Below are 27,305 nucleotides of genomic sequence, written 5' to 3' on the forward strand. Positions count from 1 at the left end.
TGGCCATAGCGAGGAACGGGATGCGGCCCTATATTCCCCCTTGACTTACTTCTTACAGGATAGCACCAAAAGGCAATCGCGAACACTTTCCGATTTTCGAGAAAAAAAAAGGGGAAGGGTTTAACCACTATTCCGCCGATATTCTAGCCTCCATAACTCCGCAGAAATAATAGCTGGAACAAAGCCGATGAGTGCGTTGAATACAGCTCGTCGAACTATATCTTCAGTATAAACGAGAACTCTCTACCCCGGGCGTTTGGACGGGAGAGTTCGGCAAAATTTAAAAAAATGGTCATTTTGACCTTCCAAAACAGACGTCTTTCTACAGGAGTAGAACGAAGCGTCTCAGAGAGCCGCCCTTTTAACTGTAGCATCCTCGCATCTTCCCTAGTAATCACCGCAAAAATCCAGCAAATCTGTCGCACTTTTTTCTAGCCCCAATTTTTGGGTACCTAAAATATTTGAGTCTCTAATTCCGGAAATAATGGCCATAGCGAGGAACGGGATGCGGCCCTATATTCCCCCATGCCTTCCTTCTTACAGGATAGCATCAAAATGGCAATCGCGAACACTTTCCGATTTTCGAGAAAAAAGGGAGAAGGGTTTAAACCACTATTCCGCCGACATTCTAGCCGCCATAACGCCGCAGAATTTATAGCTAGAACAAAGCCGATTAGTACGTTGAATACAGCTCGTTGAACTCTATCTTCAGTATAAAGGACAACTCTCTATCCCCGCGCATTTGGACGGAGAAGGCCGGCAAAATGTCAAAAAACTGTCATTTTGACCTTCCAAAACAGACGTATTTCTACTCAAGGAGAATGAAGCGGCTCAGAGGGCCGCCCTTTTAACTCTAGCATCCCCGCATCTTCCCTAGTAATCACCGCGAAAATCCAGCAAATCCGTCGCACTTTTTTCTAGTCCCAATTTTTGGGTACCTAAAATATTTGAGTCTCTAATTCCGGTAATTATGGCCATAGCGAGGAACGGGATGCGGCCCTATATTCCCCCTTGACTTACTTCTTACAGGATAGCATCTAAATGGCAATCGCTTACACTCTCCGATTTTCGAGAAAAAAGGGAGAAGGGTTTAAACCACTATTCCGCCGACATTCTAGCCGCCATAACGCCGCAGAATTTATAGCTAGAACAAAGCCGATTAGTACGTTGAATACAGCTCGTTGAACTCTATCTTCAGTATAAAGGACAACTCTCTATCCCCGCGCATTTGGACGGAGAAGGCCGGCAAAATGTCAAAAAACTGTCATTTTGACCTTCCAAAACAGACGTATTTCTACTCAAGGAGAATGAAGCGGCTCAGAGGGCCGCCCTTTTAACTCTAGCATCCCCGCATCTTCCCTAGTAATCACCGCAAAAATCCAGCAAATCCGTCGCACTTTTTTCTAGTCCCAATTTTTGGGTACCTAAAATATTTGAGTCTCTAATTCCGGAAATAATGGCCATAGCGAGGAACGCGATGCGGCCCTAACTTCCCCCTTCACTTCCTTCTTACACGATAGCATCAAAATGGCAATCGCGAACACTTTGCGATTTTCGACAAAAAAAGGGGACACTCCGCCGACATTCTAGCCGCCATAACGCCGCAGTATTTATAGCTAGAACAAACCCGATGAGTGCGTTGAATACAGCTCGTCGAACTCTATCTTCAGAATAAAGGACAACTCTCTACCCCGCGCGTTTGGACGGGAGAGGCCGGCAAAATTAAAAAAAAATGGTCATTTTGACATTCCAAAACAGACTATTTTCTACACAAGGAGAACGAAGCGGCTCAGAGGGCCGCCCTTTTAACTGTAGCACCCCCGCATCTTCCCTAGTAATCACCGCAAAAATCCAACAAATCCGTCGCACTTTTTTCTAGCCCCAATTTTTGGGTACCAAAAATATATGAGTCTCTAATGCCGGGAATTATGGCCATAGCGAGGAACGGGATGCGGCCCTATATTCCCCCTTGACTTACTTCTTACACGATAGCATCAAAATGGCAATCGCAAACACTTTCCGATTTTCGAGAAAAAATCGCCGACATTCTAGCCGCCATAACGCCGCAGTATTTATAGATAGAACAAAGCCGATGAGTGCGTTGAATACAGCTTGTCGAACTCTATTTTCAGTATAAACGAGAACTCTCTATCCCCACGCGTTTGGACGGGAGAGGCCGGCAAAATTTCAAAAAATGGTCATTTTGACCTTCCAAAACAGACTTTTTTCTACACAAGGAGAACGAAGCGGCTGAGGGCCGCCCTTTTAACAGTAGCATCCCCGCATCTTCCCTAGTAACCACCGCAAAAATCCAGCAAATCCGTCGCACTTTTTTCTAGCCCCAATTTTTGGGTACCTAAAATATTTGAGTCTCTAATGCCGGAAATAATGGCCATAGCGAGGAACGGGATGCGGCCCTATATTCCCCCTTGACTTACTTCTTACACGATAGCATCAAAATGGCAATCGCGAACACTTTGCGATTTTCGATAAAAAAAAGGGGACACTCCGCCGACATTCTAGCCGCCATAACACCGCAGTATTTATAGATAGAACAAAGCCGATGAGTGCGTTGAATACAGCTCGTCCAACTCTATCTTCAGTATAAAGGACAACTCTCTATCCCCGCGCGTTTGGACGGGAGAGGCCGGCAAATTTAAAAAAAAAAGATGGTCATTTTGACCCTCAAAAACAGACTTTTTTCTACACAAGGAGAACGAAGCGGCTCAGAGGGCCGCCCTTTTAACTGTAGCATCCCCGCTTCTTCCCTAGTAATCACCGCAAAAATCTAGCAAATCCGTTGCACTTTTTTCTAGCCCCAATTTTTGGGTACCTATAATATTTGAGTCTCTAATGAGGGAAATAATGGCCATAGCGAGGAACGGGATGCGGCCCTATATTCCCCCTTGACTTACTTCTTACACGATAGCGTCAAAATGGCAATCGCGAACACTTTGCGATTTTCGATAAAAAAAAGGGGACACTCCGCCGACATTCTAGCCGCCATAACGCCGCAGTATTTATAGATAGAACAAAGCCGATGAGTGCGTTGAATACAGCTCGTCGAACTCTATCTTCAGTATAAACGAGAACTCTCTATTCCCGCGCGTTTGGACGGGAGAGGCGGGCAAAATTTCAAAAAATGGTCATTTTGACATTCCAAAACAGACTTTTTTCTACACAAGGAGAACGAAGCGGCTCAGAGGGCCGCCCTTTTAACTGTAGCATCCCCGCATCTTCCCTAGTAATCACCGCAAAAATCCAGCAAATTCGTCGCACTTTTTTCTAGCGCCAATTTTTGGGTCCCTAAAATATTTGAGTCTCTAATGCCGGAAATAATGGCCATAGCGAGGAACGGGATGCGGCCCTATATTCCCCCTTGACTTACTTCTTACAGGATAGCACCAAAAGGTAATCGCGAACACTTTCCGATTTTCGAGAAAAAAAAGGGGAAGGGTTTAACCACTATTCCGCCGACATTCTAGCCTCCATAACTCCGCAGTATTAATAGCTGGAACAAAGCCGATGAGTGCGTTGAATACAGCTCGTTGAACTCTATCTTCAGTATAAAGGACAACTCTCTATCCCCGCGCATTTGGACGGAGAAGGCCGGCAAAATGTCAAAAAACTGTCATTTTGACCTTCCAAAACAGACGTATTTCTACACAAGGAGAATGAAGCGGCTCAGAGGGCCGCCCTTTTAACTCTAGCATCCCCGCATCTTCCCTAGTAATCACCGCAAAAATCAAGGAAATCCGTCGCACTTTTTTCTAGCCCCAGTTTTTGGGTACCTAAAATATTTGAGTCTCTAATTCCGGAAATAATGGCCATAGCGAGGAACGCGATGCGGCCCTAACTTCCCCCTTCACTTCCTTCTTACACGATAGCATCAAAATGGCAATCGCGAACACTTTGCGATTTTCGACAAAAAAAAAAACACTCCGCCGACATTCTAGCCGCCATAACGCCGCAGTATTTATAGCTAGAACAAACCCGATGAGTGCGTTGAATACAGCTCGTCGAACTCTATCTTCAGAATAAAGGACAACTCTCTACCCCGCGCGTTTGGACGGGAGAGGCCGGCAAAATTAAAAAAAAATGGTCATTTTGACATTCCAAAACAGACTATTTTCTACACAAGGAGAACGAAGCGGCTCAGAGGGCCGCCCTTTTAACTGTAGCACCCCCGCATCTTCCCTAGTAATCACCGCAAAAATCCAACAAATCCGTCGCACTTTTTTCTAGCCCCAATTTTTGGGTACCAAAAATATATGAGTCTCTAATGCCGGGAATTATGGCCATAGCGAGGAACGGGATGCGGCCCTATATTCCCCCTTGACTTACTTCTTACACGATAGCATCAAAATGGCAATCGCAAACACTTTCCGATTTTCGAGAAAAAATCGCCGACATTCTGGCCGCCATAACGCCGCAGTATTTATAGCTAGAACAAAGCCGATGAGTGCGTTGAATACAGCTCGTCGAACTCTGTCTTCAGTATAAAGGACAAATCTCTATCCCCGCGCGTTTGGACGGGAGAGGCAGCCAAAATTAAAAAAAAATGGTCATTTTGACCTTCCAAAACAGGCTTTTTTCTACACAAGGAGAACGAAGCGGCTCAGAGGGCCGCCCTTTTAACTGTAGCATCCCCGCATCTTCCCTAGTAATCACCGCAAAAATCCAGCAAATTCGTCGCACTTTTTTCTAGCCCCAATTTTTGTGTCCCTAAAATATTTGAGTCTCTAATTCCGGAAATAATGGCCATAGCGAGGAACGGGATGCGGCCCTATATTCCCCCTTGACTTACTTCTTACAGGATAGCACCAAAAGGCAATCGCGAACACTTTCCGATTTTCGAGAAAAAAAAGGGGAAGGGTTTAACCACTATTCCGCCGATATTCTAGCCTCCATAACTCCGCAGAATTAATAGCTGGAACAAAGCCGATGAGTGCGTTGAATACAGCTCGTCGAACTATATCTTGAGTATAAACGAGAACTCTCTACCCCGGGCGTTTGGACGGGAGAGTTCGGCAAAATTAAAAAAAATGGTCATTTTTACCTTCCAAAACAGACGTCTTTCTAAAGGAGGAGAACGAAGCGTCTCAGAGAGCCGCCCTTTTAACTGTAGCATCCCCGCATCTTCCCTAGTAATCACCGCAAAAATCCAGCAAATCTGTCGCACTTTTTTCTAGCCCCAATTTTTGGGTACCTAAAATATTTGAGTCTCTAATTCCGGAAATAATGGCCATAGCGAGGAACGGGATGCGGCCCTATATTCCCCCTTGCCTTCCTTCTTACAGGATAGCATCAAAATGGCAATCGCGAACACTTTCCGATTTTCGAGAAAAAAAGGGGAAGGGTTTAAACCACTATTCCGCCGACATTCTAGCCGCCATAACGCCGCAGAATTTATAGCTAGAACAAAGCCGATTAGTGCGTTGAATACAGCTCGTTGAACTCTATCTTCGGTATAAAGGACAACTCTCTATCCCTGCGCGGTTGGACAGGAGAGGCCGGCGAAATTAAAAAAAAAAATGGTCATTTTGACCTTCCAATACAGACTTTTTTCTACATACGGAGAACGAAGCGGCTCAGAGGGCCGCCCTTTTAACTGTAGCATCTCTGCATGTTCCCTAGTAATCACCGCAAAAATCCAGAATATCCGGCGAACAATTTCCGATTTTCGAGAAAAAAAGTGGAAGGGTTTAAACCACTATTCCGCCGACATTCTAGCCGCCATAACGCCGAAGAATTTATAGCTAGAACAAAGCCGATGAGTGCGTTGAATACAGCTCGTTGAACTCTATCTTCAGTATAAAGGACAACTCTCTATCCCCGCGCGTTTGGACGGAGGAGGCCGGCAAAATTTCAAAAAACGGTCATTTTGACCTACCAAAACAGATGTTTTTCTACACAAGGAGAATGAAGCGGCTCAGAGGGCCGCCCTTTTAACTCTAGCATCCCCGCATCTTCCCTAGTAATCACCGCAAAAATCCAGCAAATCCGTCGCACTTTTTTCTAGTCCCAATTTTTGGGTACCTAAAATATTTGAGTCTCTAATTCCGGAAATAATGGCCATAGCGAGGAACGCGATGTGGCCCTAACTTCCCCCTTGACTTCCTTGTTACACGATAGCATCAAAATGGCAATCGCGAACACTTTGCGATTTCGACAAAAAAAGGGGACACTCCGCCGACATGCTAGCCGCCATAACGCCGCAGTATTTATAGCTAGAACAAACCCGTTGAGTGCGTTGAATACAGCTCGTCGAACTCTATCTTCAGTATAAAGGACAACTCTCTACCCCGCGCGTTTGGACGGGAGAGGCCGGCAAAATTTCAAAAAATGGTCATTTTGACCTTCCAAAACAGACTTTTTTCTACACAAGGAGAACGAAGCGGCTGAGGGCCGCCCTTTTAACAGTAGCATCCCCGCATCTTCCCTAGTAATCACCGCAAAAATCTAGCAAATCCGTTGCACTTTTTGCTAGCCCCAATTTTTGGGTACCTATAATATTTGAGTCTCTAATTCCGGAAATAATGGCCATAGCGAGGAACGGGATGAGGCACTATATTCCCCCTTGACTTACTTCTTACAGGATAGCATCAAAATGGCAATCGTGAACACTTTCCAATTTTCGAGAAAAAAAGGGGAAAGGTTTAAAACACTATTCCGCCGACATTCTAGCCGCCATAACGACGGAGTATTTATAGTTAGAATAAAGCCGATGAGTGCGTTGAATACAGCTCGTCCAACTCTATCTTCAGTATAAAGGACAACTCTCTATCCCCGCGCGTTAGGACGGGAGAGGGCGGCAAATTTAAAAAAAAAGATGGTCATTTTGACATTCCAAAACAGACTTTTTTCTACACAAGGAGAACGAAGCGGCTCAGAGGGCCGCCCTTTTAACTGTAGCATCCCCGCTTCTTCCCTAGTAATCACCGCGAAAATCTAGCAAATCCGTCGCACTTTTTTCTAGCCCCAATTTTTGGGTACCTAAAATATTTGAGTCTCTAATTCCGGAAATAATGGCCATAGCGAGGAACGGGATGCGGCACTATATTCCCCCTTGACTTAAATCTAACAGGATAGCATCAAAATGGCAATCGCGGACACTTTCCGATTTTCGAGAAAAAAAGGGGGAAGGGTTTAACCACAATTCCGCCGACATTCTAGGCGCCATAACTCCGCAGAATTAACAGCTCGAACAAAGCCGATGAGTGCGTTGAATACAGCTCGTCGAACTCTATCTTCAGTATAAACGAGAACTCTCTATCCCCGCGCGTTTGGACGGGAGAGGCCGGCAAAATTTCAAAAAATGTTCATTTTGACCTTCGAAAACAGACCTTTTTCTACACAAGGAGAACGAAGCGGCTCAGATGGCCGCCCTTTTAACTGTAGCATCGCCCGCATCTTCCCCAGTAATCACCGCAAAAATCCAGCTAATCCGTGGCACTTTTTTCTAGCCCCAATTTTTGGGTACCTAAAATATTTGAGTCTCTAATTCCGGAAATAATGCCCATAGCGAGGAACGGGATGCAGCCCTATATTCCCCCTTGACTTACTTCTTACACGATAGCATCAAAATGGCAATCGCGAAAACTTTCCTATTTTCGAGAAAAAAAGGGGAAGGGTTTAAAACACTATTCCGCCCACATTCTAGCCGCCATAACGCCGCAGTATTTATAGCTAGAACAAAGCCGATGAGTGCGTTGAATACAGCTCATCGAACTCTATCTTCAGTATAAACGAGAACTCTCTACCCCGGGCGTCAGGACGGGAGAGTCCGGCAAAATTAAAAAAAATGGTCATTTTCACCTTCCTAAATAGACGTTTTTCTACATGAGGAGAACGAAGCGTCTCAGAGAGCCGCCGTTTTAACTGTAGCATCCCCGCATCTTCCCTAGTAATCACCTCAAAACTCCAGCAAATCCGTCGCACATTTTTCTAGTCCCAATTTTTGGGTACCTAAAATATTTGAGTCTCTAATTCCGGAAATAATGGCCATAGCGAGGAACGGGATGCCGTCCTATATTCCCCCTAGACTTACTTCTTACAGGATAGCATCAAAATGGCAATCGCGAACACTTTCCGATTTTCGAGAAAAAATCGCCGACATTCTAGCCGCCATAACGCCGCAGTATTTATAGCTAGAACAAAGCCGATGAGTGTGTTGAATACAGCTCATCGAACTCTATCTTCAGTATAAACGAGAACTCTCTACCCCGGGCGTCTGGACGGGAGAGTCCGGCAAAATTAAAAAAAAATGGTCATTTTGACCTTCCAAAATAGACGTTTTTCTACACGAGGAGAACGAAGCGTCTCAGAGAGCCGCCCTTTTAACTGTAGCATCCCCGCATCTTCCATAGTAATCAGCGCAAAAATCCAGCAAATCCGTCGCACATTTTTCTAGCCCCAATTTTTGGGTACCTATAATATTTGAGTCTCTAATGAGGGAAATAATGGCCATAGCGAGGAACGGGATGCGGCCCTATATTCCCCCTTGACTTACTTCTTACACGATAGCATCAAAATGGCAATCGCGAACACTTTGCGATTTTCGATAAAAAAAAAGGGGACACTCCGCCGACATTCTAGCCGCCATAACGCCGCAGTATTTATAGATAGAACAAAGCCGATGAGTGCGTTGAATACAGCTCGTCGAACTCTATCTTCAGTATAAACGAGAACTCTCTATTCCCGCGCGTTTGGACGGGAGAGGCGGGCAAAATTTCAAAAAATGGTCATTTTGACATTCCAAAACAGACTTTTTTCTACACAAGGAGAACGAAGCGGCTCAGAGGGCCGCCCTTTTAACTGTAGCATCCCCGCATCTTCCCTAGTAATCACCGCAAAAATCCAGCAAATCCGTCGCACTTTTTTCTAGCCCCAATTTTTGGGTACCTAAAATATTTGAGTCTCTAATGCCGGAAATAATGGCCATAGAGAGGAACGGGATGCGGCCCTATATTCCCCCCTGACTTACTTCTTACACGATAGCATCAAAATGGCAATCGCGAACACTTTCCGATTTTCGAGAAAAAAAGGGGAATGGTTTGAAACACTATTCCGCAGACATTCTAGCCGCCATAACGCCGCAGTATTTATAGCTAGAACAAAGCCGATGAGTGCGTTCAATACAGATCGTCGAACTCTATCGTCAGTATAAACGAGAACTCTGTACCCCTGGGGTTTGGACGGAGGAGGCCGGCAAAATTTCAAAACACGGTCATTTTGACCTTCCAAAACAGACGTTTTTCTACACAAGGAGAAGGAAGCGGCTCAGAGGGCCGCCCTTTTAACTGTAGCATCCCCGCATCTTCCCTAGTAATCACCGCAAAAATCCAGCAAATCCGACGCACTTTTTTCTAGCCCCAATTTTTGGGTACCTAAAATATTTGAGTCTCTAATGCCGGAAATAATGGCCATAGCGAGGAACGGGATGCGGCCCTATATTCCCCCTTGACTTACTTCTTACAGGATAGCATCAAAATGGCAATCGAGAACACTTTCCGATTTTCGAGAAAAAATCGCCGACATTCTAGCCGCCATAACGCCGCAGTATTTATAGCTAGAACAAAGCCGATGAGTGCGTTGAATACAGCTCATCGAACTCTATCTTCAGTATAAACGAGAACTCTCTACCTCGGGCGTCTGGACGGGAGAGGCCGGCAAAATTAAAAAAAATGGTCATTTTGACATTCGAAAACAGACTTTTTTCTACACAAGGAGAACGAAGCGGCTCAGAGGGCCGCCCTTTTAACTCTAGTATCCCCGCATCTTCCCTAGTAATCACCGCAAAAGTCCAGCAAATCCGTCGCACTTTTTTCTAGCCCCAATTTTTGGGTACCTAAAATATTTGAGTCTCTAATGCCGGAAATAATGGCCATAGCGAGGAACGGGATGCGGCCCTATATTCCCCCTTGACTTACTTCTTACAGGATAGCATCAAAATGGCAATCGGGGACACTTTCCGATTTCCGCCGACATTCTAGCCGCCATAACTCCGCAGAATTAATAGCTCGAACAAAGCCGATGAGTGCGTTGAATACAGCTCATCGAACTCTATCTTCAGTATAAACGAGAACTCTCTACCCCGGGCGTCTGGACGGGAGAGTCCGGCAAAATTAAAAAAAACGGTCATTTTGACCTTCCAAAACAGACGTATTTCTATACAAGGAGAACGAAGCGGCTCAGAGGGCCGCCCTTTTAACTGTAGCATTCCCGCATCTTCCCTAGTAACCACCGTAAAAATCCAGCAAATCCGTCGCACTTTTTATTCTAGCCCCAATTTTTGGGTACCTAAAATATTTGAGTCTCTAATTCCGGAAATAATGGCCATAGCGAGGAACGGGATGCGCCCCTATATTTCCCCGTGACTTACTTCTTACACGACAGCATCAAAATGGCAATCGCAAACACTTTCCGATTTTCGAGAAAAAAAGGGGAAGGGTTTAAAACACTATTCCGCCGACATTCTAGCCGCCATAACGACGCAGTATTTATAGCTAGAACAAAGCCGATGAGTGCGTTGAATACAGCTCATCGAACTCTATCTTCAGTATAACGGACAACTCTCTATCCCCGCGCGTTTGGACGGGAGAGGCCGGCAAAATTAAAAAAAAAACGGTCATTTTGACTTTCCAAAGCAGACGTTTTTCTACACAAGGAGAATGCAGCGGCTCAGAGGACCGCCCATTTTACTGTAGCATCCCCGCATCTTCCCTAGTAATCACCGCAAAAATCCAGCAAATCCGTCGCACTTTTTTCTACCTCCAATTTTTGGATACCTAAAATATTTGAGTCTCTAATTCCGGATATAATGGCCATAGCGAAGAACGAGATGCGGCCCTATATTCCCCCTTGACTTACTTCTTACACGATACCATCAAAATGGCAATCGCAAACACTTTCCGATTTTCGAGAAAAAATGGCCGACATTCTAGCCACCATAACCCCGCAGTATTTATAGCTAGAACAAAGCCGATGAGTGCGTTGAATACATCTCGTCGAACTCTATGTTCAGTATAAACGACAACTCTCTATCCCCGCGCGTTTGGACGTGAGAGGCCGGCAAAATTTCAAAAAATGGTCATTTTGACCTTCCAAAACAGACTTTTTTCTACACAAGGAGAACGAAGCGGTCAGAGGGCCGCCCTTTTAACTGTAGCATCCCCGCATCTTCCCTAGTAACCACCGCAAAAATCCAGCAAATCCGTCGCACTTTTTTCTAGCCCCAATTTTTGGGTACCTAAAATATTTGAGTCTCTAATTCCGGAAATAATGGCCATAGCCAGGAACGGGATGCGGCACTATATTCCCCCTCGACTTACTTCTTACAGGATAGCATCAAAATGGCAATCGCGAACACTTTCCAATTTTCGAGAAAAAAAGGGGGTAGGGTTTAACCACTATTCCGCCGACATTCTAGCCGCCATAATTCCGCAGAATTAATAGCTCGAACAAAGCAGATGAGTGCGTTGAATACAGCTCGTCGGATTCTATCTTCAGTATAAACGAGAACTCTCTATCCCCGTGCGTTTGGACGGGACAGTCCGGAAAAATAAAAAAAAAACCGGTCATTTTGACCTTCCAAACCATACGTTTTTCTACACAAGGAGAAGGAAGCCGCTCAGAGGGCCGCCCTTTTAACTGTAGCATCCCCGCATCTTCCCTAGTAATCACCGCAAAAATCCAGCAAATCCGTCACACTTTTTTCTAGCTCCATTTTTTGGGTACCTAAAATATTTGAGTCTCTAATTCCGGATATAATGGCCATAGCGAGGAACAGGATGCGGCCCTATATTCCCCCTTGACTTACTTCTTACACGATAGCATCAAAATGGCAATCGCAAACACTTTCCGATTTTCGAGAAAAAATCGCCGACATTCTAGCCGCCATAACGCCGCAGTATTTCTGGCTAGAACAAAGCCGATGAGTGCGTTGAATACAGCTCGTCGAACTCTATCTTCAGTATAAACGACAACTCTCTATCCCCGCGCGTTCGGACGGGAGAGGCCGGCAAATTTAAAAAAATGGTCATTTTGACCTTCCAAAACAGACTTATTTCTATACAAGGAGAACGAAGCGGCTCAGAGGGCCGCCCTTTTAACTGTAGCATCGCCGCATCTTCCCTAGTAACCACCGCAAAAATCCAGCAAATCCGTCGCACTTTTTTCTAGCCCCAATTTTTGGGTACCTAAATTATTTGAGTCTCTAATCCCGGAAATAATGGCCATAGCTGGGAACGGGATGCCGCCCTATATTCCCCCTTGAATTACTTATTACACGATAGCATCAAAATGGCAATCGCGAACACTTTCTCATTTTCGAAAAAAAAAAAAAAAAAAAAAAAAGGGGGAAGGGTTTAACCACTATTCCGCCGACATTCTAGCCGCCATAACGCCGCAGTATTTATAGCTAGAACAAAGCCGATGAGTGCGTTGAATACAGCTCGATGAAATCTATCTTCAGTATAATGGACAACTCTCTATCCCTGCGCGTTTGGAGGGGAGAGGCCGGCAAAATTAAAAAAAAAATGGTCATTTTGACCTTCCAAAACAGACTTTTTTCTACACAAGGAGAACGAAGCGGCTCAGAGGCCCGCCCTTTTAACTGTAGCATCCCAGCATCTTCCGTAGTAATCACCGGAAAAATCCAGGAAATCCGTGGCACTTTTTTCTACCCCAATTTTTGGGTACCTAAAATATTTGAGTCTCTAATTCCGGAAATAATGGCCACACCAAAGAACGGGGTGCGGCCCTGTATTCCCTCTTCACCTACTTCTTACACGATAGCATTAAGATGACAATCGCGAACACTTTCTAAATTTCGAGAAAAAAACGGGAGGGGTTTGAACCCCTATTCCTCCGACATTCTAGCCGCCATAAATCTGCAGTACGTACAGGTAGAACAAAGCCGAACAGTGCGTTGAATAGAGCTCGTTTAACTCTATCTTCAATATAAAGTACAACTCTCTATCCCGGCGCGTTTGGACGGGACAGTCCGGCAAAATTTCAAAAAATGGTCATTTTGACCTTCCAAAACAGACTTTTTTCTACACAAGGAGAACGGAGCGGCTCAGATGGCAGCCCTTTTAACTGTAGCATCCCCGCATCTTCCCTACTAATCACCGCAAAAATCCAGCTAATCCGTCGCACTTTTTTCTAGCCCCAATTTTTGGGTACCTAAACTATTTGAGTCTCTAATTCCGGAAATAATGGCCATAGCGAGGAACTAGATGCGGCCCTACTTAATTCTTACACGATATCATCAAAATGGCAATCGCGAACACTTTCTGATTTTCGAAAAAAAAAAAAAAAAAAAAAAAAAAAAAAAAAAAAAAAAAGGGAAAGGGTTTAAACCACTATTCCGCCGACATTCTAGCCGCCATAACGCCGCAGTATTTATAGCTAGAACAAAGCCGAGGAGTGCGTTGAATACAGCTCGATGAAATCTATCTTCAGTATAAACGACAACTCTCTATCCCTGCGCGTTTGGAGGGGAGAGGCCGGCAAAATAAAAAAAATGGTCATTTTGACGTTCCAAAACAGACTTTTTTCTACACAAGGAGAACGAAGCGGCTCAGAGGCCCGCCCTTTTAACTGTAGCATCCCAGCATCTTCCCTAGTAATCACCGCAAAAATCCAGGAAATCCGTCGTACTTTTTTCTACCCCAATGTTTGGGTACCTAAAATATTTGAGTCTCTAATTACGGAAATAATGGCCATACCGAAGAACGGGGTGCGGCCCTGTATTCCCTCTTCACCTACTTCTTACACGATAGCATTAAGATGACAATCGCGAACACTTTCTGAATATCGAGAAAAATATGGGAGGGGTTTGAACCCCTATTCCTCCGACATTCTAGCCGCCATAAATCCGCAGTACGTACAGCTAGAACAAAGCCGATGAGTGCGTTGAATAGAGCTCGTTTAACTCTATCTTCAGTATACAGGACAACTCTCTATCCCGGCGCGTTTGGACGGGAGAGGCCGACAAATTTTCAAAAAATGGTCATTTTGACCTTCGAAAACAGACTTTTTTCTACAAAAGGAGAACGAAGCGGCTCAGAGGCCCGCCCTTTTAACTGTAGCATCCCAGCATCTTCCCTAGTAATCACCGCAAAAATCCAGCAAATCCGTCGCACTTTTTCCTAGCCCCAATTTTTGGGTACCTAAAATATTTGAGTCTCTAATTCCGGAAATTATGGCCATACCGGAGAACGGAATGCGGCCCTGTATTCTCTCTTGACTTACACCTTATACGATAGCATTAAGATGACAATCGTGAACACTTTCTAAATTTCGAGAAAAAAAGGGATGGGTTTGAATCCCAATTCCGCCGACAGTCTAGCCGCCATAAATCCGCAGTACGTACAGATAGAACAAAGCCGAAGAGTGCGTTGAATAGAGCTCGTTTAGTTCTATCTACAGTATAAAGGACAACTCTCTATCCCCGCGCGTTTGGAGGGGAGAGGCCGGCAAAATTTCAAAAAATGGTCATTTGACCTTCCAAAACAGATTTTTTTCTACACAAGGAGAACGAAGCGGCTCAGAGGCCCGCCCTTATAACTGTAGCATCCCAGCATCTTCCCTAGTAATCACCGCAAAAATCCAGCAAATCCGTCGCACTTTTTTCTAGCCCCAATTTTTGGGTACCTAAAATATTTAAGTCTCTAATTCCGGAAATAATGGCCATACCGAAGAACGGGTTGCTGTCCTGTATTCCCCCTTGTCTTGCTTCTTACATGATAGCATCAAAATTGCAATCGCGAACACATTCTGATTTTCGAGAAAAATAGGGAGGGGTTCAAACGCCTATTCCGCCGACATGCTTGTCGCCATAACTCCGCTGTACGTGAAGTGAGAAAAAAGCCTAAGAGTGCGTTGAATAGAGATCCTCGAACTCTATCCTTGATGTAAAGGACATTTTTCTAGCCCCGTGCGTTTGGACAGGAGAGGCCGGCAAAATTTCAAGTAAGGGTCATTTTGCCCTTTCAAAACGGAATTTTCTCTGCACAAGGAGAAGAAAGCGGCTCAGAGGGCCGCCCTTTTCACTGTAGCATACCCACATGGTCCCTAGTTATCATCACGAAAGTCCAGCAAATCGGTCGCAATTTTTTACAGACCTATTTTTTTCAGTACCTAAAATATTTCGGTCTCTAATTCCGGAAATGATGGCCATACCGAGGAACGGGATGCGGTCCTGCCCTCACATAAGCCCGCCATCGGTCCCTATTCTAAGCAAGATTAATCCAGTCTCTACCATCATATCCCACTTCCTTGAAATCTATTTTAATATTATCCTCCCATCTACGCCTTGGCTTATCCAAAGGTTTTTTCCCCTCAGGTCTTCCAACTAATATTCTATATGCATTCCTAGATTCACCCATATGTGCTACTTGCCCTGCCCATCTCTGGATTTAATGTTCCTAATTATGTTAGGTGAAGAATACAATGCATGCATTTCTGCGTTGTGTAAATTTCTCCATTCTCCTGTAACTTCATCCTTCTTAGCCACAGATATTTTCTTAAACACCTTATTCTCTAACACCCTCAATCTCTGTTCCTCTCTCAAAGTGAGAGTCCAAGTTTCACAACCATACAGAACAACCGGTAATAAAACTGTTTTATAAACTCTAACTTTCAGTTTTTTTGAGAGAAGACTGGATGACAAAACCTTTTCAACCGAATAATAACTGGCATTTCTCATATTTACTTTGCGTTTAATTTCCTCTCGAGTATCATTTATATTTGTTACTGTTGCTCCAAGGTATTTTAATTTTTCCACCTTTTCAAATGATAAATTTTCCAGTTTTTATATTTCCATTTCGTACAATGTTCTGGTCACGAGACATAATCATACACTTTGTTTTTTTTCGGGATATACTTTCAAACCTATCACATTACTTGCCTCAAGTAAAATTCCCGTGTTTTTCCGTGTGGATTTTCTCCTAACATATTCACGTCATCTACACAGACAAGCAGCTGATATAACCTGTTCAATTCCAAATTCTCTCTGTTATCCTGGACTTTCCTAATGGCATATATATAAATTATGATTTATTTAATGACGCTCGCAAGTGCAGAGGTTATATCAGCGTCGCCAATGTGCCGGAATTTTGTCCTGCAGGAGTTCTTTTACATGCCAGTAAATCTACTGACATAAGCCTGTTGCATTTAACCTAATGGCATATTTTATAGTAAAGTTAAAAAGTAAAGGTGATCGTGCATCTCCTTGCTTTAGCCTCAGTGAACTGGAAAAGCATCAGACAGAACTGACCTATACAAACTCTGTTGTAAGTTTCACCAAGACATATTTTAATTAATCGAACTACTGTAGTTTCTTGAGAATATCAAATTCAATAAGAATATTATATCGTCGCCTGAATGCAAGAACTAGATAACTCGAAATTTGCGTTTTTTAGTTATCTCTGTTACAGCATAGCAAAAATCGCACAAAATGTAAAGCAAGAACTAGGTAACTGATCGAACAATACCAGTAACATCTGTTTTCCAATGTAACAAATAGAGAAAAGAAAACGAGACATATTCCTTAGTACATTAAATAAGCAAACAGGCAATATTTCAAAATAAGAAAAATTGAGATACCTAGTTCTTGCATTCAGATGACGATATGAAACTTCTCTCTTAACCGAGTCATATGCCTTTTTTAAATCTACAAGTAACTGATGTACTGTGCCCTTATACTCCCATATCTGTCGAATACAAAAAATTAGCAATATATTTAATCAAAACATTTCAATGTTATTTATGTTTATCACTCTTCTGCAAATTGAACTGAATTGATTTACTGCTGTATAAACAGGGGCTGCAGAGCTGCAGCACTCCCTGCTTTGACAGGAGAATAAAAATAATATTTAATTTAATTTGTAGAAGAATTGTTACAGCTTTTATTGGTAAATTGCTTTATATTTCATCTGGCCGGAAATATGTATTATAATCTTATGCATAATCTGTTTGCGCGTCGACTGTATTGGAATTGACACTGCATTCAAAGTCGTCCTGGGATCTGCAGGGTGGTCAGCTCATAGAGAGTGTGTCTTGCTTGGTCAGGGGGTAGAGAGGTGAAGGGAAGCAGAGGGAAACTGCCGCTGTTTAAAACCCATATCTCGCTGCAGTGGCTTGCAGAGCCAGGCCACAAGGGATCTTTCCTCTCCTCCCACACAGCTATTATAATGCTGCGTCAAATGGATTCTCTATTCCCTTGAAACTTAATGACAAAATTTTTATTTTCTTTTTACATACTTATTGTTGTAGAATCTTATCGAGTTAATATAACGAAATTAACATTCTCTTTTGTCTTATTATTACGTATATATCCAGCTTCCAGCAGAACCTAATATTTGCCTTAACTCAAAATGATTGCAAGAGTAGAATCCTTTTGATATAGCACGTAAAATACGAAAGAGATTTCTTTTCCAATTTTAGAAAATTGTTGACCATCAGTATATCTGAGTGTTGCTTTGGTGTGACGTCTTAATACCGTAACTTAACCAGTGCAAATTCGCAAGCATGAGTATGTGTGAATTACAGAATATTAATTTTATTTTTCTCAACTTTCCCTTGCGGAGAATATTGATGTAATGAAGTGAAATTAAAGGGTCGTCCGTTTCCCGACTTAAATCTTACTTAAGCTTCATCCAGCCGAAATAATGCATATATGTATGGAAGTATAACAATGAAATTTACGCTAAGAATTTGTGCTTACGTGGATGTGAACAAAAAAATCTGTATTTTGTTTTCCTTGCATCCTCTTCGGTGGTGATGCCGCATGGACTAGGAGTGGTGTGACAGATTTAGGACATTTGCCCCTAAAAAGCAAAATGCACGAATCTTCACAGTCTCACCTGAAAAATGTTGTTTCATTGTTCTGTCATCCGATATTTCCGAAATTTTATCCCGTTCACCAACTTATTCATATAGTATTTGTGAATTAATCTCCAGATCAGACATATTTATATCACACTTAAAGAGAGCTTTTTGTCTTTGTTGCATTGAAATATCACATATTAACACTCATACGATTGACACAACCCAACATAGTGCCACTCACTGATTAAGCTGTCTGCTATCAGTGCATTTTTCTTAAGCGCTTCTTACTTACTGGCTTTTAAGGAACCTGCAGGTTCATTGCTGCCCTCACATAAGCCCGCCATTGGTCCCTATCCTGAGCAAGATTAATCCAGTCTCTACCATCATATCCCACCTCCCTCAAATCCATTTTAATATTATCCTCCCATCTATGTCTCGGCCTCCCCAAAGGTCTTTTCCCCTCTGGCCTCCCAACTAACACTCTATATCCATTTCTGGATTCGTCCATACGTGCTACATGCCCTGCCCATCTCAAACGTCTGGATTTAATGTTCCTAATTATGTCAGGTGAAGGATGCAATGCGTGCAGCTCTGCATTGTGTAACTTTCTCCATTCTCCTGTAACTTCATCCCTCTTAGCCTCAAATATTTTCCTAAGAACCTTATTCTCAAAAACCCTCAATCTCTGTTCCTCTCTCAAAGTGAGAGTCCAAGTTTCACAACCATACAGAACAACCGGTAATATAACTGTTTTATAAATTCTGACTTTCAGATTTTTTGACAGCAGACTAGATGACAAAAGCTTCTCAACCGAATAATAACACACATTTCCCATATTTATTCTGCGTTTAATTTCCTCCCGAGTGTCATTTATATTTGTTACTGTTGCTCCAAGATATTTCAATTTTTCCACCTCTTCGAAGGATAAATCTCCAACTTTTATAGTTCCATTTCGTACAATATTCTGATCACGTGACATAATCATATACTTAGTCTTTTCGGGATTTATTTCCAACCCTATCTCTTTACTTGCTTCAAGTAGAATTTCCGCGTTTTCCTAATCGTTTGTGGATTTTCTCCTAACATATTCATGTCATCCGCATAGACAAGAAGCTGATGTAACCCGTTCAATTCCAAACCCTCTGTGTTATCCTGAACTTTTCTAATGGCATATTCTAGAGCGAAGTTAAAAAGTAAAGGTGATAGTGCATCTCCCTGCTTTAGCACGCAGTGAATTGGAAAAGCATCAGATAGAAACTGGTCTATGCGGACTCTGCTGTAAGTTTCACTAAGACACATTTTAATTAATCGAACTAGTTTCTTGGGAATACCAAATTCAATAAGAATATTATATACAACTTCTCTCTTAACTGAGTTATACGCCTTTTTGAAATCTATGAATAACTGATGCACTGTACCCTTATACTCCCATTTTTTCTCCATTATCTGTCGAATACAAAAAAATCTGATCAATAGTCGATCTATTACGCCTAAAACCACACTGATGATCCCCAATAATTTCATCTACGTACGGAGTTAATCTTCTCAAAAGGATATTCGACAAAATTTTGTAAGCACTTCAGTTCCAGTAAAATGTTTCATGCCTTTGCTGCAGCAAAATGAGGGTCGAAAAAAAAAAAATGCAATTCGGCCAGCTGACTGCAAAATGGTGGACAATTAGTATTAGCTTGTATTACTGCAAGTTTAACTTTAAAAGAAGCGAACATGTTAAATATTTTCGACTTACATGATAATGATAAGAAATTATTATTACTAGACGATTTTAACAATAATAAACGTTGCAGAGGACCAAAACACGCATTCTGCCATGTTGGATTGTGCAGAAAACTCGTAAAGCAGTGTTTGGATTTTCTGCACGGTTGCTGTAGCGAAGATAAAGCAAATGTAATAAAAAAAGGTCTTGCTGCAGAGCTTCATGTTTCACTTAAAAAAACGCACGGTATTCAACCAGGCAGGAGTATGGTAGATGTGATGTCACTATATAAACTCTCAACACCTCTCTTTCTCTGTTGTGGTAGGTCAGATTTGAATGAGGAAAATGCGACTGTTTCTTTAGTGATAACCTGCATTTAAAAGCTAATTTAATTTTATACAGGACTGCACCTTTAATAAAGGTAATTTCAATTCTTGTATGAAATGTCTACTCAGGCATATGACTACTCAAGTCAAAATGTCACTGAATTTCAATTCCTTATATGGATATTTTCTTTAAAAATGTACAAATGTGGACCTTAGTAAGAGAAAATTATGGTACTCTTTTTAAGGACTATTTATTACAAATAAAGACGGAGAATGGACTTATTTTAACCGTTTGTTTATTCTTAATTTGTATTATCATGCCCCAGGGCTAAAGAACACCCTGTAGCATGATTTCCTGTGGGGTATTAAATTTGAAACAGGAACAGTGTCAGCGGAATACACGGTCTTGAGCTGCTTAGCTAGCGGTATAGACAGTCTTGTCGGGCGTGTGGTAAAATCACTGCCTACAACGAAAGTATTCTTACGCTTCAGATCGTTGCTGGCCCAATCCCATTGGTCCAATAGGATAAGGCATGCATTTTAATTGGTCAAATTATATTATGCATTGTTCGGACTCTTTTCTTGCACGTAATTTCATTATAGCAACTTGTCACTATAATGCACTAAATTAAAATTAAATGTAAGAAATGATTAAGACGATATTTGTAAGTACGTGAAATCAAAAGTGTTTTATGACCATCTCACCTGGTGGATGGCGTGGTCGGTACCCCGGGCGGGAAATGGGTACCGAAACATAAAAAGTGTTGAGAGGAGACGCGGCAGGCAGTTCGTTAGTTGGTGAAGATTGTGAGACAACATAGCCTACTGAAGATGGCGTCGGTAGAGGAGAACGATATTCCCTGTAAGTAACTTTGTATATTTTTGTAAATATAGAATAAATCAAGTAGTGTTACAATAACGCAATCATTACAGACTTAGTTTAGTAGTCATGTAGTTTCCTATAGTATCCTGAGAGCTCCAGTTAATCCCGCAAAGTAGTTTTCCATTGTTGTGTACAATGGTGCTATCAAATATCCTGACGAGAAAGAGCAGAAGTTGAATGCAGTAGCCATCCGGCTACAATCGGTGCGACCTAAGTGACGGTCGCACAACAGTCTTAATGTAATCCAAAAAAAAAAAAAAAAGAAAATATATTCAAAGATTCAAAATGAAATATATTTGATTCTCATTCTTGCGAACAACAACAAAATTCATGCTTTGCAAACTTCACACACTATTTTCTTTTAACTGAAATTTTTCTTCTTCAAAATACAATCATTTAAAATCTGCATCAAAATGCTGTTCTGTCAATATCGTTCACAGTATTAACAAGGCAGTCTTCAGTCCTTATTAAGTTGTAAACTAACCACTCACGTGTAACACTAATCTAACAATCCACTGCAGCACTTTCTTCCAGTATATGTCTCTTCCATTCCTCGTAACTCTGTAGCCGACGACTCTCAACTTCCTTTGACTCTGCTGTACTTTCTTCCAATACAGATGCTATAAAAAAGCAGATATGACTACATGTAAACAAAACTGTCCTGACTTCCTTTCAGTATCACTTTCGTTACCACAAATACCATAATAGTACATTATGCAACGAGCCTATAATGATAGTAATTAAGAAGCGAGTATGAATGTTTATGAAACGAGCGCGAGTTTCATAATTTTCATACGAGCTTTTTAATTACCATTATAGGCGAGTTTCATATGACTTTTTATGCTCGACCATATTTCTAACTTAAAATTATTCATTTTATTTGTATCTAACTGACCTTGAGCAATACCTTGAGATGTGCGCAGACGCGAAAGTATTGATTTTTTTCCGAGGAACAGATGTCCACATTGACCTTGATAGCCTATAAGAACCTACAGAGTAAACTAAATATTAACTTTGATATAACATTGGACATTGAAAAAAGAGATGACAAATTGAATTTATTTGAATATTATTTACAATTAACGCTAATTATTATAGTAACAGAACATAACCTTCTGCGACAGTATTGGATTTCCAGCCTCCGTGACTTTTCGCTAATTCTCTTTCGATTGCATATCCGAGAATAATCGATACTTGCGGTTTTATAACGGGACAAAGCTGACTTGTCATTGGCTGAACACCTGTACTTTAATGAGTAGGTATACTTTAATGACATGCATTAAAGGACTGCTACCAGGTGTATAATTACTACATTTCGGCATGGTCGAGCATAAAAATAATTTAACAACCAACAATCATATGTAATTTTAACAAAATTTTTATTTCCTAATTACAAGAACTAGAGAGGGGAGATATCAGATAGAATAGGCGTACATAGTGGTATAAGAAATATTCCGAAATTAGCTAAAAAAAAAAGAAAAGACTCTATCAGGAGAGGGTATTCACTCAGATCATGTCCTACTGATAGATGAAACCTGAGAGGATAAAAAGAAAGGAGGAAGCAATCCAAGCAAAATATGCTTGAAATCGGTGTGACGGATATGATGTCAAACTACACCTCCTATGCCCCATAATCCTCCGCGAAATACTGCCAATCGCCAAATATTCAATTGCTACTATCGGTTTCGGTCATACGTAAACGGTTTAGAATGGATGTGGAGGTAATAGGAGTATTAGCCGATTATTACATCACTGTAGATTTATTAAAAGTGTTACGGTTATGACATGGACTGAACATTTCATTTCCACATTTTTTCTTTTATCAAGAAGGATGTTGGCATTCCTTCATATGTTAAAGCATAGAGGGACATATCAACGGACATGTTCTACAGTTGAGCCGAACAGAATATTAGCTTATTTATAAAAAAAATAACTCCTGCTGAACTTGACTACACTTTTGAAGCATTCACAACAACAAGAAAAAATTTGTAATCGTAATAATATGAACAAAACAACTGATAAACACACCGGAAAGGGAGTTGAACTATGGGTAATTTGACGGTCATACTAGTACACCTTTTTGGTTCCACCGTTTCAAGCTTATGGCTCAGGGTTGGATGAAACAGATATTCGTCTGAAGAAGATAACAGGAAGACAACTGACAAAGAAGTTGGACACTGAAAAGCTTAAGAACGAAGAGGAAAGAAGAAAATTTGAAGCAAATATTCAAGAGAAAGTCACTAAATTAGAATCCATACCTGAAAATAGTAAAGAGTACTGGACTCGTCTAAAAAGCTGTATACAGATAACAGCAGAAGAAATAATAACATACATACTGTTCTCCAACCAGGAGATCAACCGTGAAAGGAATGTGCTTACTATTGCGTCATCTATTGGAGCGAAGTAGATATATAATATTATCGTTGTAACGTCTGTTTAAAAACCATTCACTCTCCTGCATATGTTATTTCCTGTATAGAGAGATTAAAAGACCAGGAGATTAACAGTGATCTAATTTTGTAACTAGGGTAGTATAAACATGTGTGTATCAATGTTATTGTTTGTGCTGTGACAGCGAGCCAATAGAGATACGAGTACCCACATGTGTGACCTAATGACATCTTATGACATCAACATTCATTCACAGCATTACTCCCCTTCGTCTCATCCGGCAGAGACTTCCTCGTGGTTGGAGCACAGTAGAAGATGCGAGAATTAAGAAATTTTGAGTTGCAGAGAAAATGTTGGAAAAAATGGAGGAAATGAGAAAATGAGAAAACACCAATACGGAAGAAAGTAGAAGAAACTATAGGAAACTAAACAACGAAACAGAAAGAGAAAGTGATAAGACAAAGGAAGACTGAATGAAGCAGAAAGAACTGTAGCACTATTGGACCTTGAAAAGGCTTTTGACAGAATGGATTAGAATGCTATGGGGATCCAGAAGAAAATTGTCCGAACAGAAAAGAGAAGAGGCTATTCAGTAATCTTTACACGAAATGAGTCACAGTCAAGATAGGAGAAGAAATGTCAGAGGGAAGTCGAATAGGGAGAGGAGTACAACAAGGACACACTTTACCATTTACCCTGTTCAACATCTACTTGGAGGATTCAGTGAAGAACTACTTTCAGAACATGGAAAATGGTGACAGTAGAAAGAAGAAGAATAAGTTCATAAAATTTTCTGATGATATGGTGTTGCTAGCAGAAGAGGAGACAATACTAAGGGATACGCTAATGGAGCTAAATAACAGCTGTAAGCAGTATGGGATGAAAACAAGACGAAGATAATGGTTATCAGAAGAAAAATAAAGACGGTAATGAGGCAGTGGAACAAGTGGACAGCTTCAAATACTTGGGGTGTACTATAAGTAGTAACATGAGCTGCTGCCAGAAAGTCATAAGGTGAATAGCAATGGCAAAGGAAGCTTTTAATACAAAAAGGAGCAACTTCTGAGAGCTTCTGGAAAATTAACTAAGGAAGAGACTAGTGAAGTGCTTCATATGGAGTGTACAGCTGTCAAAAAGAAGTGGCCGCACTCGTGAACAGCAAATATTTCTAAGTCTACTTCGGATCACGGTGATGTTACACGATACTCGTGCTTGTAGAAGCAGTTTCGAAACTATGCACCCATTTAACATCTGCATCTCCTAGAGTAACGGTAGAGTGCTCGCTTAGTGATTCAAAGGTTGTGAGTTTGAGCCTTGTTCAAGTTATCATTTTATTTTATCATTCTTTAGTGATATAAATAATATTCAAGTTATCATTTGTATTCTGCTGTCGTTATTCAGCAATATAAATAATATTCACGTTATCATTTATATTCTGTTATAGTTCTTTAGAGTTATAAATAATATTCAAGTTATCATTTATATTCTGTTATCATTCTTTAGCAAAATAAATAATATTCAAGTTACCATTTATATGCCGTTATCGTTCTTTAGTGATATAAATAATATTCAAGTTATCATTTATATTCTGTTATCAGTCTTTAGCGAAATAAATACTATTCAAGTTATCATTTAAATTGTTATCGTTCTTTAGCGATATAAATAATATAAATTTATTGTAAGATTTGGAAAAATGCAGTTGCATAATACTAGTGTTAATTTTTTCTTTTTATATTATTACATTATACTATCCTGTAACACAATACAATGGAAAGGAATGACAAGGATTTGAGCCTGAGATGTTGTTATCTGAATTCAGACGTTCTTCCAACTGAACCACAGGGGCACAAGTAAATGAGCATAACAATATGCGGAAAAATTGGCTCAATCCCCCTCCAAGACGTCCTGATGATTTGTGGAAGCTCGTTCAGGACATTTCCACTCGACTGCAAAATGTGATCGAGACTGGAGAAAGATGGACTAAATATTGAATATCGTTTCAGTTTTCTAAGGCAGACGCCAGTAAGTTTGTTTTGTTTATGTCACGAAAGATATTTTTGTTGAGTATAATTTTTTTCTTTCTTTCTTTCCATTTGCAGCCTAATGTCATAATAAACAATGATAAAGTCATGACATAATGCATTCATGAACCTGATGTTAATTAGGCCTACTAAAACAATCATAAAAGAGACAGCAGCAATTATATTTTCTCTGTATCTTAAAAACAAAAAAAACATAAACAGCACTTGGAGGTGTTCGAATGCACGATCTCACGAACACCATTACGCTACAAGTGTAACACATAGAATAATTATAACTGTATATATCAGGCATCGTGGTCCAACAATATGTAACATCACCTGTCTCCGAATTGTAGCGGAGATACCCAAAGTGAACTTAGTATCTAGAGAGCAGCCACTTTTTCTTTTGTTAGCTGTACATTGTATGGGGAAGAAACATGGAGTTACGACGAAGAGAAGGAAAACTAGGGGCATTTAAAATGTGGATATGGAAAAGACTGGAGTGTATGAAATGGACAGACAGAATAAAAAATGATGCTGTGTAGAAAGAGTGGGTGAAGAAAGAATAATGCTGAAACTTAACAGGAAGAGAAAAAGGAATTGGCTGGGTCACTGGCTTAGAAGAAACTGCCTACTAAAGGATGCACTAGAAGGAATGGTAAATAGAAGAAATGTTCGGGGCACAAGAAGATATATGACAGATAATATTAAAATACATGGTTCGTATGCAGAGACTAAGAGGAAGGCAGAAAATAGGTAAGACTGAAAACTATGAATGAATTAGAATGCATAATTACAGGCATGAAAATATCACAATTGCGAAAAATGCGATAAAAATAAGAAGTGCGCTTTTGCTTCTTTCTTCAATTTTCTTTATATTTGATCACAGGTGCAACCCATTGAAGCCAGTTCCATTATTGCAAATTAATTCAATAGATAGACATTAATGCAATAAATTGTATCTTCTGCAAAATACATGCGATTTCGAAGAAAGTATCTTTTTTTTTTCATTTGAATTTGAATACATTTTTCAGATTCTGTTGCACTTGAGCTTGCGGATGCTGCGCTGCAATGTTGTTTGCAGATTTTGTTTTGTTCTTCAGATATGGCTGGGACCTTCATTCTTGTGGAGTCTTGCATATGGTGAACCATACATGTGTAATATTGATTTTTGCCTCTTTCTTCTCTTTTGAAGAAATAGGTAGTCCAGGGTATAACTCTGTTATTCTCTGACATGGCCATTGGGCATGGATATTGTTCCCAGACAAGAGTGAAAGGAGGCACCAGCTGTTTCTAATATTTCCATTGTTGTTCATTCAGTGTAAGACTGTTATAGCAAAATGTGTCATCCTTAAAATATAACCGTGCATTTTATTTTTGCAGTTTCATTTTTTCTTTGGCAGCATGATTGAAATTATAGTTCGGTGTTATTTAACTGAACATTGTAACATTCATCAGGTATGCCAATTACCATTTATACGCGAGTATCGGATTTTCATTCATTCTTCTCAAATACATAACATAGTAAAACAGGTTTTAGTTAATAGAAGCTATTTCTTCAAATAATGCTATCTATTTCTTTTAAACGCTGTAAATACAACAAATTAATACTGTAAGTTCATACCTCTATGCATAATCAAAGCTTAACACATTCTGGGATATTCCACATTCATATTTCCTTTCCTTTACAATGAAAGCACTAGAATCTGACACTTCAACAGTTATATATATATATTTTTTTTATTTTAGTTGGTTATTTAACGACGCTGTATCAACTACTAGCTTATTTAGCGTCGATGAGATTAGTGGTAGGGAGATGGTATTTGGCGAGATGAGGCCGAGGATTCGCCATAGATTACCTTGCATTCACATTACGGTTGGGGAAAACCTCGGAAAAAACCCAACCAGGTAATCAGCCCAAGAGGGGATCGAACCCGCACCCGAACACAACTTCAGACCGGCAGGCAAGTGCCTTAACTGACTGAGCCACGCCGGTGGCCTCAACAGTTATATAATTCAACCTCCAACATAAATATCTTTGACTTGGACCTAACTAGCACACATTCTAATTGATTAATTGAGCGTCAAAATACAAGTGTATTTACATTGAAATTCATTATAAGTTTATGTGC

At 40.8% G+C, this 27,305-nt stretch overlaps 1 protein-coding gene across 4 annotated transcripts in view; it reads right to left on the minus strand.

Moving 5' to 3' along the window:
* The window catches only part of Orc6 (Origin recognition complex subunit 6), a 56,105-nt gene that overhangs the window by 15,239 nt on the left and 13,561 nt on the right, over positions 1-27,305 (minus strand). For 2 of the 4 annotated variants that reach the window (XM_069846131.1, XM_069846134.1), the window contains exon 6: positions 21,033-21,381. The exons of 1 other annotated variant lie outside the window; for it this stretch is intronic. In XM_069846131.1, coding sequence (XP_069702232.1) covers positions 21,266-21,381 — 116 coding nt within the window. In that variant the 3' untranslated portion in view covers positions 21,033-21,265. Of the gene's footprint in view, positions 1-21,032; positions 21,382-27,305 lie in introns of those variants that run through there. One more of the 4 variants, XM_069846132.1, reaches the window with a different exon arrangement.

The sequence above is a fragment of the Periplaneta americana genome, chromosome 14, assembly GCF_040183065.1.
Source record: "Periplaneta americana isolate PAMFEO1 chromosome 14, P.americana_PAMFEO1_priV1, whole genome shotgun sequence".
Lineage (NCBI taxonomy): Eukaryota > Metazoa > Arthropoda > Insecta > Blattodea > Blattidae > Periplaneta > Periplaneta americana.